This window comes from Dunckerocampus dactyliophorus, chromosome 16 (genome assembly GCF_027744805.1).
Source record: "Dunckerocampus dactyliophorus isolate RoL2022-P2 chromosome 16, RoL_Ddac_1.1, whole genome shotgun sequence".
Taxonomy (NCBI): domain Eukaryota; kingdom Metazoa; phylum Chordata; class Actinopteri; order Syngnathiformes; family Syngnathidae; genus Dunckerocampus; species Dunckerocampus dactyliophorus.
The window spans coordinates 6,358,515-6,377,772 of record NC_072834.1 but is presented as its reverse complement, the minus strand read 5'-3'; the positions used below and the strand labels follow the sequence as shown (position 1 = coordinate 6,377,772).

The 19,258-nt window shown below is 41.7% G+C and overlaps 1 protein-coding gene across 4 annotated transcripts in view; it reads right to left on the bottom strand.

Annotated features, from left to right (window-relative positions):
- Window positions 1-13,266, bottom strand: part of LOC129168918 (cytoplasmic polyadenylation element-binding protein 4-like) — a 35,367-nt gene extending 22,101 nt beyond the window's left edge. For all 4 annotated transcript variants that reach the window (XM_054754749.1, XM_054754751.1, XM_054754752.1 and 1 more), the window contains exons 1-2: window positions 12,858-13,266; window positions 10,988-12,210 (exon numbers count right to left, since the gene is read on the bottom strand). In XM_054754749.1, the coding sequence (XP_054610724.1) occupies window positions 10,988-12,163 (1,176 nt within the window). In that variant the 5' untranslated portion in view covers window positions 12,164-12,210; window positions 12,858-13,266. The remainder of the gene's footprint in view (window positions 1-10,987; window positions 12,211-12,857) is intronic.
- Between the last annotated feature and the right edge of the window lie 5,992 nt (window positions 13,267-19,258).

Here is a 19,258-nt window from a genome sequence, read left to right as displayed (position 1 = left end):
GTTAAAATATTGCTAGTGACCTCAAAAAGGATCACATTTAGTCAAGTGTTTTACTTTTTCTTTGGCTTTTTATGCATTTTTTGCAACACATTACAAAAGCTGGACTGCCGTCGTGGATGACGCTAAAACCGGCAAAGGTTTTAACTTTGATTTGTTTTTTTGTGACACAGTGGTACCTCCATTTTCGTACGTACACTTCTGTTTTCGTGAAAAATATATACGTCTTGGTTTTCGTACACTGTCTCGGTTAGCATACAGCTAAACATTGTCATGTCATTCATTTCATTTATGAAACAGGAAGAATTAAAAGCAACACAGTTGTGTTAGTTAATGGGGCCTGACTAGGTTAAAAAAAATGGTTAAAATCACAATCACAAGAGATACACATAAGACAACAGAGAAACTCCACTGCTGCATCACATCCACACAGATGTCTGTCCAGGACCACCTCTGTTTGCCCCATATCATTCCTCGGAATCAAGTGTCCATACAAAGAATCCCACGCACTCGTGGCTTGTCATGTTATTAATACGTGATCACAACATTGTTGTTGTCCTCAACTCCCACCCGGAAACCATTCTTCCCCTCAGTGTCACCGTAGTTCACACTGTTTGCTAACTAAGTTACACCACAAGTCTGAGCTTTATTATTGTTTACGGATGAAAAATAACCCACCATGGAGCCAAAGAAAGTTGCAAGTGATAAAGAAGGTGAGAAGCACTATTTAAATGAAGAAGTAACTCGCAGCAAAGAAGGTGCCCTTCGTGTGGCGCTCTCTTCCCCTTCTCCCTCTTCAGTCCTCGCTAGTAAGAGTCAACAAATAAAAGTGACATTCATTGATTACTTTCATCATTTATAAGCATTTCACATTGTTTTCTGCATGCAGAACTACAATTGTTCTATGGTTTGTGTTAACATTTCTGGGTGTCTGGAATGGATTCCCTTAAATTCCAGACTATTGAGAGCACCCGACTATAAGCCACAACCACCAAATTTAAAGCGAATTAAAAATATATATATATATATATATATATATATATATATATATATATATATATATATATATAGAGACCACACGTGTCTATAAGGCGCAGGTGTCCATGTTGTAAAATGGGATATTTACACAGAAAAACACTCTAAACCTTGCAATCATATCTACACTGAGTGTTCCCAGCATCACTCAGTAGCTCTAACGCTGCGACAAGAGACGCTTTTCTTCATCGGAGTTCACAGCTGCCGCAGTCCAAGCAGAGGTAGTAGTAATTCTACCCTTGGTCAAACTTGTTTAAGATTTGTCAGATCAAAACACAAACGCTGCATAAAAGACTTCAAAATGTGATATTAATGACACTCTAAGCATCATGGGAACTGTAGTTGTTTTAACATTAATTAGCTGCATCGTTGTTTAACCCACAGTGAAAAAGGTATTGACATTGTTTCAGATGGAAAAAAAAAATAGTTTTTGTACAATTCAGTTTTGAGTGGACCCTACGGAATGGATTAATAACACAACCTGAGGTACATCGGTATTCCAAAAGCAGGAGCCAGGAGTTTATGATTTTATTTGTTTTATCATTTTCACAGTGGTTAATTTATTTTTACAATGCGTGTGATCTGCGATGATATTCATTCAAGTCTTGATAGTTTTGTTTTTACACTACCAACATTTAAGTAGGTTAAGTTATTTTTACATTTGAATGTTAATGTTAAAATTCTAGTATGGTCGGTGAAGGTTTTGTGATGGTGACAGTTCAGCACGGGATCAAATTATTTCAACTTTCAATTTTATTCTCTGTGGGAACAATTGATTCCAAATCCAGCAACAAGAAGAGCAAGACTATTTTACTGTAGCAAACAAACCATGACTTTACAATCACACAGTATAACATAAAACACAAAGCTTCACTGAACTGGTTGACCTTGACAGACAATCCAGAGACCCTAGCACAATAGCTGTTTGTCAACCTGTATGTTGTCACCACAAACACTTCAATGCTCAACATCTTCAATGTGCTCTTATTCATGCAGCACACAGGTCACACCCTGGCTATTTCGAAACAATGTGAGGGCAAAGCCACCTCAGGAGAAGAAAAGCTCAAACAATACAATGATACACCATGAACTCAAATGCGGGGGTCACGTGTTCAAAAGGTCACCAAAACAGACCTCAGCGCATGACCCGAGGATCGTGTAGGCAGGTGAGGGGGAATTTCTTAAAATTTGCTTGAATATTTTCCAAATTCAATAACTACCATACTTTTTTGGTCGTCTTAGCAACAGAAAGTGTGGTTAAACTTCCAACATTTCTCACACTGACAAAAAGGGACATGGTCAAAACAGAGATGTAGAATATACACACATGGTCTTTCGTCTCGCTGACAAACAATACAAGCATAGAGGCCAATTTTGTCGACACTTTTCCCATATGTGCCTCACTATACAGGCCACATTACCTTTCATACCGCTTGTACAAGCCATCATTTTTCCCGTGTCACTGACATGAAATGAGTGCGGTGAAGTCAATCTGGCCATAGCCTACCTTAGGAGGTAGTTTCAGTACTGTAAGAGGAGAAAGCAATTGTTACTGTTTAGTGATGACGCCATCACGCATGTGATTATCTGGTGCTGGGTCATTGTGTGAAAGCACATAGTTATGTCAATATTGGGTTGTGTATAAAAGAAACAGGTGAATATATGCTGGAGCTACTGTTTTAAATTGTACGCAATTTTGAAGGATCTCTGTCCAAAAGAGGCTATGCAAGTGGACAAATGCAACTGTAATAGACGCCATACTTAAATTAGTCACCAAGTGCGTTGTCCACTCGAACAAATACAACCAAAAACCTTTATTACAGGTGGTGCTCTCAATGACCGATTCCTCCATGTGTTGCAGGTCATGTCTTTATTACAACATGTTCCATCTACAGAGCAAACGTGGCTTCTGTAAAGATGACATTTAAATGGAAAGTGTTGTGTGCTGCAAAGCAAAACTTGCCAAATACTGTATTTCAACATTGACAAAAAGGAAACAAAACGATTTGAGTGGCGTCAACAAACACAATTGAACAGTGTCCATAAAAAGTATCTATTATTATAATAAACATGCATTTGTACAAATGCAGGCCTTCATTTTCCCTAGAAAACATGCCAGGTAGTCTCTGGAGATGAGTAAACAACCTGAGCCACTATATTTGGAAATAAGAGTAAATAATATACACTCACCAGCCACAACATGAAGTATACAGAGCTGCCAACACTTCAACATACTGTTTGCAATTCAGTCAAGCGAGCATAGCAAGTGTTTGAACTGAGCGAGCAAGCATTTTGGGTGAGGTCCAAGGGTGAAGTACCTGGCAGGGCCCAGGAGCTGAGCTCCTGGTTCAATTTTTTACAATTTGAAACCCATTTTGTACACCATCCGTAGTCTCATTAGGAGCATGCCCCGACGTTGTCAGGCATGCGTACAAGCACGTGGGGGCCCACACAAACTACTTAGAATCATTTTGAGTTGCTAGAATGACATTTTAGCTCAATGGACCAGTGTGCTGCATCATTTTTTTACTTTCATTTTTGGGGTGTCTTTGATTTCCCCCCTCTATAGGGTGATCATTTTCATTTCTATCAAATTATGTGGCATCATTTTGTTACTAATACATCACCTACTTATTATCAGGAAAGATATTCAAGATCATTTTTCCCCTTAAGATCTGATGTGTTTTCGAAGTGTTCCTCTAATTTTTTTGAGCAGTATATTTTAGATCCACACAAGAACATCCCAATCTGTGAGATTTTTTACTCCAGTCCAGATTTCAGGAGACAAGCACAATTCCCTGGAATCTCCTGCAGAATCCAGGAGCGTCGGCTGATCTGAGAATATCTTTACCGCACTTTTTTAAAATTTGGTTCCAGTCCTAGAGCCAAACTTATTAAATATATTGTGTACTGCCATAAGTGTACATGTACAGACATATACTATTAAATACAGCATGCTGCGGATGAGTCATTCCAACATTGTCCTCTCGTGTCACCTGGACTTATCGTGAAAAATGGAGGCTAGGTGAAAAGTTAAAGAACTGTAACTGAGGGATAAAAGGATAGCTGGGAGAAACATCATTTGGAGATTTTGACCTCCACATCTACATTTAAATTGCCGGGGAAATTGTCCATTTCACCCCATTCTTATTGTGTTTTTAATCACATCCTCAACATCAACGGGGAGGGAGAGGAAGCCCAAAGCACAGAAGGCAAAGGCAGATGAAAAGAAGAGGATGATGGAGAAAAGGAAAAAAGGGAAAAGGTCTTTTCTCCCTGCCTGCCTTACCAGGAGGGCAGGAAGGGGAAGCAGGTTGGGCTTTTGATGCTTGTGAATATGGCTGCAGCAGGCCAAAATATTTCAAAGCCCTCCTAGGATATTTAACACCTCAACTGTCAAAAACAACTTCTTACCAATTGTTAGCTGAGTGCTGGTAATTGTTGAGTATGTAATGGGGAAACAGAAACCTTCCTTTGCTTGGGGATTACTCTGGGATTAGGCTGAACTGACTTCATTGTATGCAAGCTGCTGAAGTAAATAGAATAAGACACTTCCACATAGACACCGTTTTGTCTTCTCTTCCTTTGTTAGGACGCATGTGTAGAAGACATATATGCCGGGAACTAATGAGGGCCCATGCAGCCACAGGCATGTGCACACACATGTACTGCTTCTGTCAAGGGTGTGAGAAGGGCGCGCTGAAGCCGTATGAGCCAGAGCTACAGTATGAGCTCTGTGCAGCCCAGCTCAGGCCCCTCATTAGTCTAAAAACATTTCCCTCATTTAGCACCAACGTGACAAAGACCAGGGGTAATGACTGAAACCTCGGGCCTTCTGCAGCTTAATGGCTCAGTCAGAATTAGTGCTCGTAGATGTGCACGGGAATTTGCATGCGCATGTCATGGATAAAGGATGAAAAGCTATCTCTAATGAATGAAGCTTTTTTTAAACCATTCAACATTATCCTGTTTCAATCAAGTGAGGTCTGCAGTGAAATGAGCATCTAATTGGTGAAATGACTCCATGTGAACTGGAGGATTAAGGAAAACTACCAGGACGTGTGCTTGATAAAATGTAACACCTATGTTTTCAGGCCGTGCTTCAGTCAAGTGAGTTGAGTCCTCAGTGGACAGTCACCTTTACTCAGCTTCAGAAAGTACCCAGTGTCTACTGGGGTAAGGCTCTAATAGAGGGAGAGGCCTTTGTTTGTGCAAATGCTCTGGTAAAAATCAGTGGGTGGAAATGTGGAGTAACCTGCAATACAATAATGACAAAACTACCAGTTATTTCACTAATATGAAAACATGTTTTTAATTTAAAAAGTATTAATTTTGAAATGTTATGTCTTAAAACTTTCCAAAAATGTGTCTTGAAAAAGAGGGGTCGTCTAATTTTCAGCATTGTCTTATATTAGGGTCAATACCTTAAACTTACAATTTTCTGTCATATTTTTATAATTGAATATGAAAAAAAAATAAAACAAAGATTTAGTTAAGTACTGCATTAAAACTAGGGACGCACAATATTTTTTTTTCAAGCCAATACCTATAACTTCCTGTGTCTCAAGACCAATACTGATAACCAATAACTTTTAGTATCTACTATTTTTGCAATTTAGATTTAACTGTAGTTTGTGCACACCTGGAGGTAAGAACGACTCACGCTATACTTGACAAACTGTACCCGTAGATTTGTTCAAACCAATTATGTATCTGACATCACTACTATTAACAAAACATTAAAAAAAGATAGCAGCGGCTCAGAAGTACAAACCTTGGCTCCAAATGGTTTACTACTATCTGCTAATGATGGTACTAATGACGGTAAAGTGCTGGTCATCCAGGGCTATAATTTCCATGATAAATCAGGTCCTTTTAGCCCTCGGGTCATCTCTGGCAAATGGTTTGCACATTTCAAACACAACGGCAATAGGAATAAACCCCGGGCTCCGGGCGCCGTCGCTATGCTGCCGTTTCAGGTGGCTGATAAGGTTTGATGTGCTCCATGTTTTGTAGCAGTTATTTGGCATACTTAGCATTAGAAATGTAAATCTTTTCACATTAGGTGGGAGGGGAGGTTGATAATATTTAAAAATGTTAAAGATGACTGTAGAACGTCCACATAACCTGTGGAACGGCAAGCTGTTAAGTGTCTTTTATGAACATCATAGGTTCTAGTCTTTTAACAAAACTGAAAGCCACATGCCGTTTAGTGCACTTACACACATGTAGTATGTGCAATTTGAAGAAATCATTAACACATGAACCTAATCTAGGAAATTGCAGCAACAATGTTAATCAGGCATGCGTTGTAGAGTTTTGTCATTTATAATTGCTCTCAACAGCTTCTTATATTGATTAAATATCCTGTCTAATAATAGCAAGTTGAGGATAAACAATGTCCAAAGGCTACCGTGAGAATGCCAAAGATTTAACCAACAGTTGACCAGGTGGTTCTCTAAAGACAACATCCTGTCTTGGCTTATAGAACACAACACTCGACACAACAGGAGCTCTCTTGGAAGGAGTGTGGGCTGCAAGACAAGAAAAGACAACAATATGGGACACAAAACAACAGCGTTCACATTTTGGGGTGGACGGTAAAAGCTTGGCACCAGCTGCATTAATAGCAGTTAGCAAGAGTGTCGCTGGCCACCAGCCCAGCCCAAATACTAAAGCTGCTCTAATACACCAGCATCGCTTGCTTATACCACAGCTTGTGCTACAGCACAGGACAGAACATGGTGTGCCCTGCATGGCTCTTCCTGTTACTTTGGGAGAAACAGCCATGACACAACAAAAGATGGCCAAATATACAAACAAAAATAATCCAAAAAGTAATGTCTTACCGCAGGGGGTGTCCTGATACACATTTTTTGGCTCCTATTTTTTTTTTATTGTCTTCCAATCCGATCCAAAACCGATCTTTTTTAAAATTATTTTCAATAATATCTCTTCAAAGCATTAAAAATAATGCAACCAAAGTATTATTTTGCTACTTTTTAATTTACTTTATTACACAGCATGCCCAACAATATTGTTTGACTTTTGTAACAAACCTCTGTGAGTAAGGTCCCTAATCCAATAAAAAAGCCAATAAAAGGTCCATCCAATAAAAGATACAAATTTGAAAAAATGGGCGTGCAAAAAACTTTTAGGATAGGACTAATCATTTGACATGGTTATAGATCAATTTGTGGTGTAATTTACAGTATATTTATACTATATACTTTTTTTTTTTTTTTAAACAAATTCTCTTCAGCGCAATAGTAATTTATTGACGGTCCTCATGCACCGCCACATACACAGGAGGTACATCTTATATAATCAATGTGATCGCTCCTCGCACCAGTTATTAATGATAACCGCCACCTTGCATAATGAAAACAACAACTCGAAATAAGCTACACAATGAGTACATTTGCCGTAATTCTGTGTTGTTGGCACACATAAACAGTCCTGTAGAGCACTGAGAGTGCCCAAGACTTGGCACGGTTGACATGGCCCAGTGTGAGCGTGCCCTAAATGTGCTGTGTCAGTGCTAAAAAGGAAACTACATATGGCTGAAGAAAAAAACTAAGGTAGTGTGGCAACACTTCCGCATGTTTTCCATTTAACATAGACGTGTTTGGATAAATGGTACAGTGGTTACCAAACTGGTGGCTGCCTTGTGCAACATATGTCTGCAAGCGCTGACCAACACAATGACAATTTTTTTTTTTTTTTTTTTTTTAATCAGTTCAGAAACACAAATACAAGATTGTCATAGTCATACAACACTGACAAAAGAATGATGTCTAAATGTTACCAGGGGAAAAAATGAAGATAAGGAAAAAATTACATCCTTTCCCTTGTAAAATTACTTTCTGGTACTAATAAAACATACTCTTAAAATTCTAACTTTCTAATTATAATATTAAATGTTCTCACAACATTAAATACTGAACTTTACATTTACTACTATTAAGGTAATATTTAATCTCTGTCTCTAAAAAATGTTATTTTTGTTTATACTTTAACACCACTGTAACACTACTTTATACTTAATACTTCTAAGTTGTTACTTTGTCATGTTTTTTTTTTTTTTACTTAATTCTTTACTGTAATTACAACATCATCGTTGTGAAATTGTGACTTTTCTCAGCATATTCCATCTAATTTTTTTGTGCATTTATGACTGCTCATAGTATGATGTCTCTTTCTTCTCACCTTATTCTCTTAAAAATGATGACAAAAAACTTAAGTGAAAAAAATGGTGAGGGCAATTCCTCCGCAATATCAAAGACAATAAAAATGTAGCACACCAAAATGGCACATTTTCCAATTAAATTATGTAGGGGCATATTTACCTTGGGTCTCATTCTTCTGTACTAAAATCCACAGTAATGCACTGAATTAGTGCACTAATTGAAATCAATTACAAAAGGTACAAATCTATTTGAGAAACTCTGGATTGCGTGTCACAATTGTTGTTTGTAAGTGGGTTAGACTTGCATAATTTCTAGCACTTTTGGACGCATGCATGCACGCACACACACACACACACACACACACACACACACACACACACACGAAGTAAGGTCATTTAGTGCCCATCCACCATGTGTCCTTGCTGTACGAAGAGGGCAGAAGGACAATGCTACTTTGCTTGATCTGATTCATCACAGAGGAGACGCACACATACTGCAGCTGGAGTAGCTTTAGCTTAAACCAGAACAGGGGATTTAGTGATGAGATTGTTCATTACGTCAAGAGTCAAGATGAACGCAGGATTATCAGAGTATGTTATTGTTCATGGTTTGAGTGTAAAAAAAAATAAACAAAAAACAGTAAAATCAACAAGCCAAGGGCATGGAGAGACGTCAGGACTATACAAGTCAACATCGGGATTCAAAAATATGGGCCATTTTCCAGTCAGAACCTGTTCTGTAATTATCATCACACTTGTCCTAAAGACCAGCATCTAAAGTTTAGATGCTCACTGAGCTCAAGTCTCAGAAGATTTATTTTGACAGTTTGACTGCCAAGCTGTTATTGGAAATGCTATGCTAATGCTATATTGCAATAAGATTCATTTCCAGTTCTATGGTTATTACCACAGTTCTGTAGGATCTAATTTAGATGCTCACTGATCTTTAAGTCTCACAGAATTTACTTAACTCTTGCAAGATTTACTGACAGTCATGCATGATGGGCAACTTTAAAGGCTTCCAAATTTTACTTACAATTTTTGGCATATGTAAGACTTCTGAATAAAATTAACTTAAAATTTCTCAACAGATGGTGGTCTTTGAGGCCAATTACTGTTAGGACATCAGCAGCTATGACAACAAATGATGTGATCGTGCACTAACTTTAAGAGCATATATGATATCCATCCACTAGGGTCGCGGGAATGCTGGAGCCTATCCCAGCTGACTTCGGGCGAGAGGCTGGGTACACTCCGGACTGGTCGCCAGTCAATTGCAAGGCACATATAGACAAACTAACATTCACACTCACATTCATACCTATGGACAATTTGGAGTCGCCAATTAACCTAACATGCATGTTTTTGGAATGTGGGAGGAAATCGGAGTACCCGGAGAAAACACACGCACGCACGGGGAGAACATGCAAACTCCACTCAGAGATGCCAAACGGAGATTTGAACCCAGATCTTCCTGATCTCTTGACTGTGTGGCCAACATGCTAACCACTCGGCCACCGGGCGGCCTGATATATGATATTATTTCAAATAAATTCAAATGCCCGACTTTGACAGAACACTACCAGCAAATGAAGACAAAAAGGGGCATTGGCTGTGTACAGTCCTTAGAGAGGTCATGAGGCCAAGCTGGGGGCTATGGCAAACATCATCCCCCCCCAAGCCCCACCCTCCTTGTAATGACCTACACGATCAATCACCGTGGCAGATCAATACAATGAATTTATCTTCATGCGGTCTTTACCCCTTTTACGTCAATCCTAATCAGAAACTTACTACAATTATTTGCGGACTCTTTAGTCTTTCCTATAAAAATTGAATGAGAGGACTACCCTAAAACAGACGCTTGATTGTTTATTAATAAAGAAAATCATAAGGCTCCATTTCTGGGACTATTATATTGAAACCTTTTGATGTGAAAGGAGTGAAACACAATTATTCACAATAAAACGCATGATCTCGCTTACTTTATTCTATAACCTTCTCCGCATCCTTGATAAAAACCCCCCTCAGCTCGCATATGTGGCACACTGCAACGTTGCAGTGACACAAGCACATTAGTCATCATCATAGACATGCAATGCAAGCAAAGAAGCACAAAAAAACCTTATAAGAGAAGCAAGCGCCTTGTTAATTTCTCATCCAAATGTCTATAAATAACAGCGCGATCACCTTTACAGTGATTTTTGCACATACAGTCATGTACGTGGCATCCCTCATAGGTTGTGGTCAAAATACTTTGGACAACATGATAGCATACATGTAATACAGACATCATCAAAGCTGTACAATCAGAAAAAGTGTCAATGACTTATGGACATTTAGTTGCTAAGTCAGGGCCGTCCCCCTGCAAAGATGGTTGATGGCGGCCATATTTTCCAACCAATATTGCTCAAATTTATAGGGGCATGCTCGTCTGTAAGGTATGTACCAAATTTAGTGTGTATATTGAGCTGAATGAGAAATTTCAAGTTATTCCGACCTATGGGGTCAGCATTTGGGGTTTAATAACGGAAACAAAATAATAGCACAGGCAGCACAGTAGGGAAGCATGTTTTGACAAAAGTTTACCCTTTTGTGTGCAGGAGTCCAGGAGTGGGAGCTTAAACCGGTCCTAATTTTTCCACATGATTGTATTAATTCAAATGTATTACATTCAAACTCAATATCAAATTTCTAATCCCCGTGCTTGAATGGGAATGTACGGTATGGTGGAAAATGGATGGGCTGTATGAAGGTGAGACATACCTGGAAAGGGAAGATGTTATCACTGCGTCCGACTCCATCATCCATCCAGGACTTGGGATTGAAACCCCCGGGGTTGTTGCGAGGGTACTTCTGGGAGGCCACGTGGTTGTTCAGGAAGGTCTTCTTCAGCGGTGAGATAGAGTTGATAGGGGTCATACCGCCATTGAGCCCTCTGCGATAATCTCGGCCCTGAGATCCACCCCAGCCGCCTCCACCGCTTCCGTAACCACCTCCGGGACTCCAGGAGGTGGAGGAGCCCGGGGAAGGTGAGGGGCTCTGGTAGCTCGCCGGCCCCCAGGGGGACGGAGGCTTGCTCAGGCTGTTGGACAAATGCGGCAACTGGTTGAAGGCCGGATTCCTGTGTGGGAAGGGCGGAGGAGGGTGTGGCGAGGCAGGCGAGCGCCGGTGCTGCTGGTGTTGGTTGTGGGGGTGCTGGAAGTGGGGGTGAGGCGGGGGTGCCGGGTGGTGCTGCGAGAGGGTGCCGGCTGGTCCTATTTGAGGGGAGAAGTTGCCGCCGAAACCCGGGCTGACGTGATGAGAGAAGTTCTGGAACAGCAGCGGCCCGTTGTTGGCAGAGGCAGGGTTGAAGAAGCTGACATCCTCGTTGATGATGGTTGACGGCGCTGGTGGGATGGCCGCCGACCAGTTGTTGAAGCCAGTGAGCGACGATGAGGTGGTACTGGATTGAACCGGGCCCCCAAGACCAGGTGTCTCCTGGTAATCGAAGCCTGTCAGTACAGGAGACTCGAGGCGGATTTGCTTATCTTTCCCAGGGTCAGTTGCACCGTTGTCCGTCTTGCCTTCCTCCGACCGGCCCTTCTCCAGTTCTGAGATGATGATGCTGCCGCCGCCACCTCCGCCCTCTTGGTGACTCCCAGGGGAGAGCTGCTTTTCTTGCGTTTCTTGCATTTCTTGCTGCTGTGCTTTGGGCTTGTCAGGCCCCCCCATGATTTCATCCTGCACGCTGCTGTGGGTGGCAGAGGCTGGGAAGAGCCAGGGAGAGCTCGCCGTGGTGCCATTCCCTGCGGCTGTGGTGCTGTTTATGAACGCAGCAGGGCTCTGCGACACATTCTGGTGGTGGTGTGGGGGCTGCAGATGCGGGTGGATTCGGACCGGGAATGCGGACTTGTTGCCAGTGTTGTTTTGAACTAGGACTCCAAAGCCGTAATCCCCCATTTGTTTGCTCCCCCCACACACAAATAGTATCCCGTGATCGTTTGGTCCTATGGAGAGAAGAGCACACAGCATGCACGGTTAGCAGTCACTACAGATTTAAACATCTCTCTACTGGATTTGCTTTACCCATTCATAGAATTCCTAAATACGTGATAACCATCTCACTGCCCAATGGGCCCATCCTTTCCCTGAACATTCTATCTTTTTTAACGCTTGTGTGCAAAGCAAACATTATACATCTTCAGCTAATTATAACCGCATGACGTTGCCAACCTGTCCACGGACAGCTGAGCTGCTGGCAGCCAATATGCTGCTTTAGCTCCTAGCTCTGATATGACGAGGCGACACATTCGGCTTTTTTGGAGACGTTTGCTTGACGCAAACTGACACGCCATGTATTTTTTAAAAAACGGAAACACATTGAAGACATTTTTAATTACTAACGATCTTGACGTGTGAGATATAACAGAAAAACGTACGACCTTGTTTGACAGCTGTCAAGACTCTCCTCTTTCATCGGCTAAATACGCAACGTAAAGATGTAGTAATCGTTTTGATCCTTGAAAGACGACAAAGAAAAGCTTGATAACCGGTTAAAAAATATAGCTAACTAGCTAATATGGGTTAATAGCCATAGCAAGGTAGCTCCTAGCTTAGCATGCTAGCTGGCTGCGGTCGAATATAAATGTTTCACCTTCTGATCACCACCTCCGACCTCTTTGTCGAGAACCTTCCGTCGGCTTGATAGCAAGGTGTCGTCCCTGGAAGGATGTCTTGAATGCAGGCTGAGGCGATTTAAAAAGCTGAGTGCTGTCGGTCAGCTTTTTTTTCTCTTCCTCCCTTCTCTTGACGTGTCCTGCCTGCTCAATGACACCGCTCTGCCTCCACTGTGGACCGTGTCATCCAAGGGCTTCGTGGCAACGCGTCAAATGCACTCAGCTACGGATGTGTCACAAGCCTTATTCGGTCGGTTTCATTTTTCGCCTCAGTATTTTTTTTTTATCTGCCTGATTCCTTGTGTGTGTTTGTGTGTGCTTTGGCTGCCCCCTCTACTGAAGCCGACCGTGGCCGAATGACAGTGAAGGATCAGCCGAAACACACTTCCGCTTCTATCTCCGCCCCTTCCCTCGCGTCTACGCCCACCGGGAGCCACACCTCGGCATTTTATTGGCTGAAAAACCGGTAGCTTTCCTCTGACCCCGCCTACTACCCGCCCAAAACTGCATGAACAATACACCCATGATTTTTTCACTGGGAGGGCACAAATGATCTGATGGAATTTTTTTTCTCGGCACGACCTGTCTTTTCACGAATCAGTCGTGTAAAAATCCATGCCACTTGAGGGGGCAGTGTACTTTTTCTATTAATATCGTCATCTGGCAAATGGCACAGTCTACACAAGAATTAGATTATCTTTAGGAATATAATAATTATGTTTAATGTTTTGAATTCAGGGATATTCATTTTTCTATGCCGCTTAATCCTCATTTGGGCCACGGGGGTATGCTGGAGCCTATCCCATCTGACTTTGGTTGGGCGAGAGGCGGGGTACACCCTGGAATGGTTGCCAGTCATTCGCAGAGTACATATAGACAACATTTCACACTCAATTCATACCTATGGACAATTTAGAGTCGCCACTTAACCTAACATGCATGTTTTTGGGTTGTGGGGGAAGCCGGAGTACGGGGAGAAAACCCATGTGCGCACTGGGAGAACATGCAAACTCCACAAAGAGATGTCCATCGGAGATTCGAACCCACATCTTCCACATCTCCCGACTGTGTGGCCAACATGATAACCACTGGGCCACGGTGCGGCCAATTCAGGGATTTTAAGTCAAATAATTTACGTGGGGGGGCTGCACAGTGATGGTTAGCATGGTTAGCATGTTGGCCACACAGTCACAGTCAAGAGATCGGGAAGACCTGGGTTCAAATCTCCGTTGGCCATCTCTGTGTGGTTTACATGTTCTCCCCATGCGTGCGTGGGTTTTCTCCGGGTACTCCGGTTTCCTCCCACATTCCAAAAACATGCATGTTAGGTTAATTGCCGAGTCCAAATTGTCCATAGGTATTAATGCGAGTGTGAATGGTTGTTTGTCTATATGTATGTGTCCTGCGATTGGCTGGTGACCAGTCCAGGGTGTACCCCGCCTGTCGCCCAAAGTCAGCTGGGATACGCTCCAGCATACCCCCACGACCCTAACGAGGAGAAGCGGTATAAAAAATGGATGGATGGAATTTATGTGGGTGCGGGTGTTTTGCAAGCACTCATAATACCAAAATATGAGGTTTATAACATCCTCCTTTGTCATCATTTCTAAGCATTCATGACTGTCACTCAACAAGCTAAATTAGGCTTTATGTTGCAGGCATTTTTGCTCCTTCTGCATTGTTCTATATAAATGGCAACGGCATTGGGAATGGGGGCAAAAGTTGATGGGTATTTTTTTTCTCCTTCTGAGGTAACATCAAAGCCATGTGTGTGAAGCCCTTTTTGCACGGCTTGTAAAACCTAGCAATGTTTCTCCTTTTTCTACATTGCTTGTTCTGTTTAAAAGGCACCAACATGAAATGCAAGGAGGAAGCTGACCCAGCAATTTTCCACTTTCAAAGGTAGCATCATAGCCATAAAGTATACAGTCTTTTTTTACGCTGCTAGGAAAAGCTGGCATTTTTATGTATTTTTCTGTGTAGCTTGTTCTGTACAAAAGGTACCAACATAGAATTTCGGCAATTTTCTGCCTTTGGAGGTAACGTCAAAGCCAATCTTCTCGCTGGAGTCTAATGGGTTAGTCCTGTTGTGTATGGAACAAATCATGCATTTAATTATTTGATCCATGTTTGTGGTTTTACTGTGTGAAAATGCACACTTGCAGCACTATCAGTTTGGGTTCTGTGTAAAAGGCACAAGGCAGATTTCTGTGTGCTTTCCCCGATTTCCTCAAATACTAGCTCATGGCCGAAAATCTGTATGATCGACTGTTAAGGCTCTGATTTTGCATGCCCTCTGTATGAAATATTTTCTTAAATAGTAGCCTCCGTTCAATCAATCAAATAAGGCTCGTATGTTGCCCCTTTTTGGTGCCCCTGGGTGACTGTAATTACGTTTAGTATGACTGATATATCACGGCATCTGTATAGCTGACGGGTACTCTGAAGTTCAAAGGGAAAGTGCTGTTGCGTCTGCAGCAGAGCATTCCTGATTAATCTAATTGCGTGATGTTGTGATGCTGTGTGAAAGCGCACACATTTGCGGAAATATCAGGCATTGTAGGGTTCTGGATAAAAGGCACAGGCTGATAGATGCCCGATCCAATGACAATTTTGTGTAAGGGGTTTATAAAACATGTATGAATGTAAATATTACTGGATGAATGATAGCACCATGTCGATCAGTGGATGACATGGCATCTGTAAAGCAGATGTTTACAGTGGCGGAAAACGTTAACCTGAAAAAATAATTTTCTTTGATCTCTGAGTTGAAGAACCCACATGTCCACCCACGCCATCTCCTATACACATCCTTCTATCTACCCTTGTGTCCTACCCTGCTGTATCCTTATTATCACCTGGAGGTCATCAAGAGGCTTTGGCTCCTGTCAGTCTCTCCGACCCACAAATGGCTATCTAATAAATCAGTCACTTCCAGTCCAGCTGGTAGAGGGTGATAAATGAGTGTTGATAAATGTGTACAAAAAGGATGAGCAGGCAATGGTTAAGTGTTAGAAGGGTGAGGCCAGATTAAAGTAATCCGATTAAAACAAAAAGTACAGATGTGAGAATGAAAAATAGTGATGGCCCTGTTCATGCTGCATCTGTAATGCAAGGCGGGGAGTTTCAATTGATACAGGAAATGGATTTCTAGGACAGCCGTAACTGGTCTTACGAGTGTCAGTCAGGAGGCAACACCCTTCACTTCTTTCACTTTCAAAAATGAAACCATACAAACTACTGTATAAATACATTTCCATTCATAGCCGTGTTCCATGTGCATTTTTGGTCTACAGAATGAAATATTTGCCATGTGTTCTACTTCTGACTGCAGCGCACCCCCCCACTCCCACTCAACCACCCAGTGCACTCTGCCATAACCAAGACTGGATAGGTGCTATGAATAAAATATGGATCCATTAAAAAATTAATCGCCTCTACCTTGGGCATAATTACAATCGCTCCCAGTGTGCACCACGACATGCTGTCGTCTAAATGTACACACACAACAACGTTTAAATTTTAATCATTTTCTTTCATTTTGGTCCGAGAGTGAGATCGTACTTCCGGTCTCGAGGGTTCATAAAGATCATTCATAGAGTGGACTGTGGGCTCTTTTGACCTGGCAACAATCGTGCAAATTGTGTGGTCGTGAGACAAACCTTTTAAACATAGTTACAAATTAACTTGTAGTTTAAACAAAAAAACAAACAAAATGAAATAGGTTGTTTATCACCTGATCAAAAGTTTAAGACCACAGGCTATAAAAGCCAAAATCTGCTCAAAAATTTCATTTTCTGTCAGGCATTCACACTGTCATGCCCTCCCGATGGCTAAAGCTAAGAAGCTTTCTCTTTTTGAACGTGGTCGGATTGTGGAGCTGCATAAGCAAGGCCTCTTGCAGCGTGCCGTTGCTGCTGAGGTTGGTTGCAGTAAGACAGTCATTCTACATTTTCCTGAGCATTATGGAACAAAAAAGTCAAGTGGTAGACCCAAAAAAAATCACACCTGCACTGAGACGGCGGATCCGATTGGCTGTCCATCGAGACACAGGGCGGTCTTCGACCCAAATTAAGGCCCTTATTGGTGCCGACTACAGCGCAATAACCATCAGACGGCATCTGCGGGAAAAGGGTTGAAAAAACTCAATTCAAAGACCTCGTCTCCATCAACGCCACAAAACTGCCCGTTCAGACGTTGCCAGGGAGCATCAAACATGGGACATTGAAAGGTGGAAAAAAGTTTTATTCCCGGATGAGAAACAATGTAACCTTGACGGTCCAGATGGCTTCCAATGTTACTGGCATGACAAGGAGATCCCACCTGTGGAGGGGGGTCCATCAAGATCTGGGGTGCTTTTTCATTCAGTGGAACACTGGAGCTTCAGGTGGCTGCTTACGTGCAGATGCTGCAGCGGGCATCCCTCATGACTGAGGGCCCTCATCTGTGTGGTAAAAGCTGGGTTTTTCAACAGGACAACGCTGCAGTTCACAATGCTCACTTGACCAAGGACTTCTTCAGGGAGAATAACATCACTCTTTTGAACCATCTTGCGTGTTCCCCTCATTTAAATCCCATAGAGAACATTTGGGGATGGATGGCAAGGGAAGTTTCTAAAAATGGCCATCAGTTCCAGACAGTTGATGCCCTTGGTGAAGCCATCTTCACCACTTGGAGCAATGTTCCCACTAGCCTCCCGGAAACGCTCGCATCAAGCATGCCCAAACCAATTTTTGAAGTGATTAACAAGAACGGTGGAGCTACTCATTACTGAGTCCTACTGGGAAAAATTTTTGTTCTGGTTTGGCGAGTTTTTTGTTATTTTTTGAGCGATGGTCTTAAACTTTTGATCAGCTGATAAACAGCCTATTTCAGTTTAATTGTTTTTAATAAATTACTTTTTCAAAGTGTTTTTTGTCTCACTCATTCTTCTTGCTTTTGCATATTGTAGCTCTACTGAAAACCTCATTAAGATCCAAATGTGCAAAATGCAAATTCTAGCACTTTTTCAATTGGTCTTCAGATTTTGATCAGGAGTGTACTTTCCTGCATTAGTACACATTTGTTCTTGTGAAATGATGTTTATATATTTTGTTGTAAAACTAGAACTTTATTAAGATGTTTTATTGTTTTGTTATTTGTTGAGTGTGGCCCTACCGTGTGTTTAACTATTAGGTGCAACCTTCAGGTTTCTTCCACCTTTAAATGTGAAGCATTGGGTTTCCTCAGGATTAACATCAAATCGCGCCTCTACTCTGTATTATATTCTCAGAGCCGACTGAGTCCTTTTACATGGTTTCATCCTTTCTTCCAGTGTATTATTTCAACCTGGTGTGCTCTCCCAGGGGACTCCACTCTAATTAACCCAAAGAGGTCTCAGTCGAGTAGCCGGGCCACAACGACTGTTTGAGAAAGAATCATGGACTCTCAGTGCGCGTGTGTCATAAAGCCTGATTTCATGACTCCACTGGGTTCAGTGCATGTAATAAATTACATGAGAACAGCAGCTGGGGTTCTATGTGTGCATGTATGTGCACTGCGGACTGAACAAATATTTCCAAATTGTGCCACAAATGGGGAAAACATTTTTCAGTTATCAGCTCCAACCTGTCATGTTGGAATAAGATTGTAGTGTACTTTTAACAATATATGCTTAATAATGGACTGGAAAAAACAGAAGGAGAACAAATAGCGCCAGTGGTAAATGCTTGCATAAAGTTTGTCACAGCTATGTGATATGTGTCTTTTTGTGTCTTTTTGTGTAGAAATTGTGTCAAGGGTAAGCAAGGATGTAGGATTGTCTCCAACTATGTTTTTTGCCACCTCCCCACGGCAACTCTTTGCTGTATATGTGTCACTCTGCAATATGCGAATATCTAGTTGCCATGGTGATTCCAATTTGGCCTACTAGTTCATTCATTCACTGTTTGTCATCACTTATAAAAAAAAAAGGGGAGGGTGGTGTTCGGGTTTTAATGTTTTTTTAGTATGTATGAGCATCTGCCTTTTTTGTGGTGAGAGAGAAACTTAATTTTTAATTTTATAAACCTGCACAGATGTGTGCACGTGAAATCAATCGAGGTATTGTGTGTGAGAAACACGAATGGTTTCATTTACCTTCTGGGCTTGTGTCCATGCGCTGATGAGTCTGGCTGGCAGACAGACTGGAAGGAGCCGCAGCAGCTGGATGGCTAGCTCCAAGTACAAATTCCCAAATTTGGTCCTCCTCTGTCCATTTGGTTTGGATGAGCTGCTCTTTGCCTCTGTGAAGCCCTGGAATTTGATAGAAATCTATTAATATGTATGTTGTCAGTATTCTCCATAATCTTCCATGTTATATTCAACAAAACATCAATGGGAAATTTAAAATATAGATTGT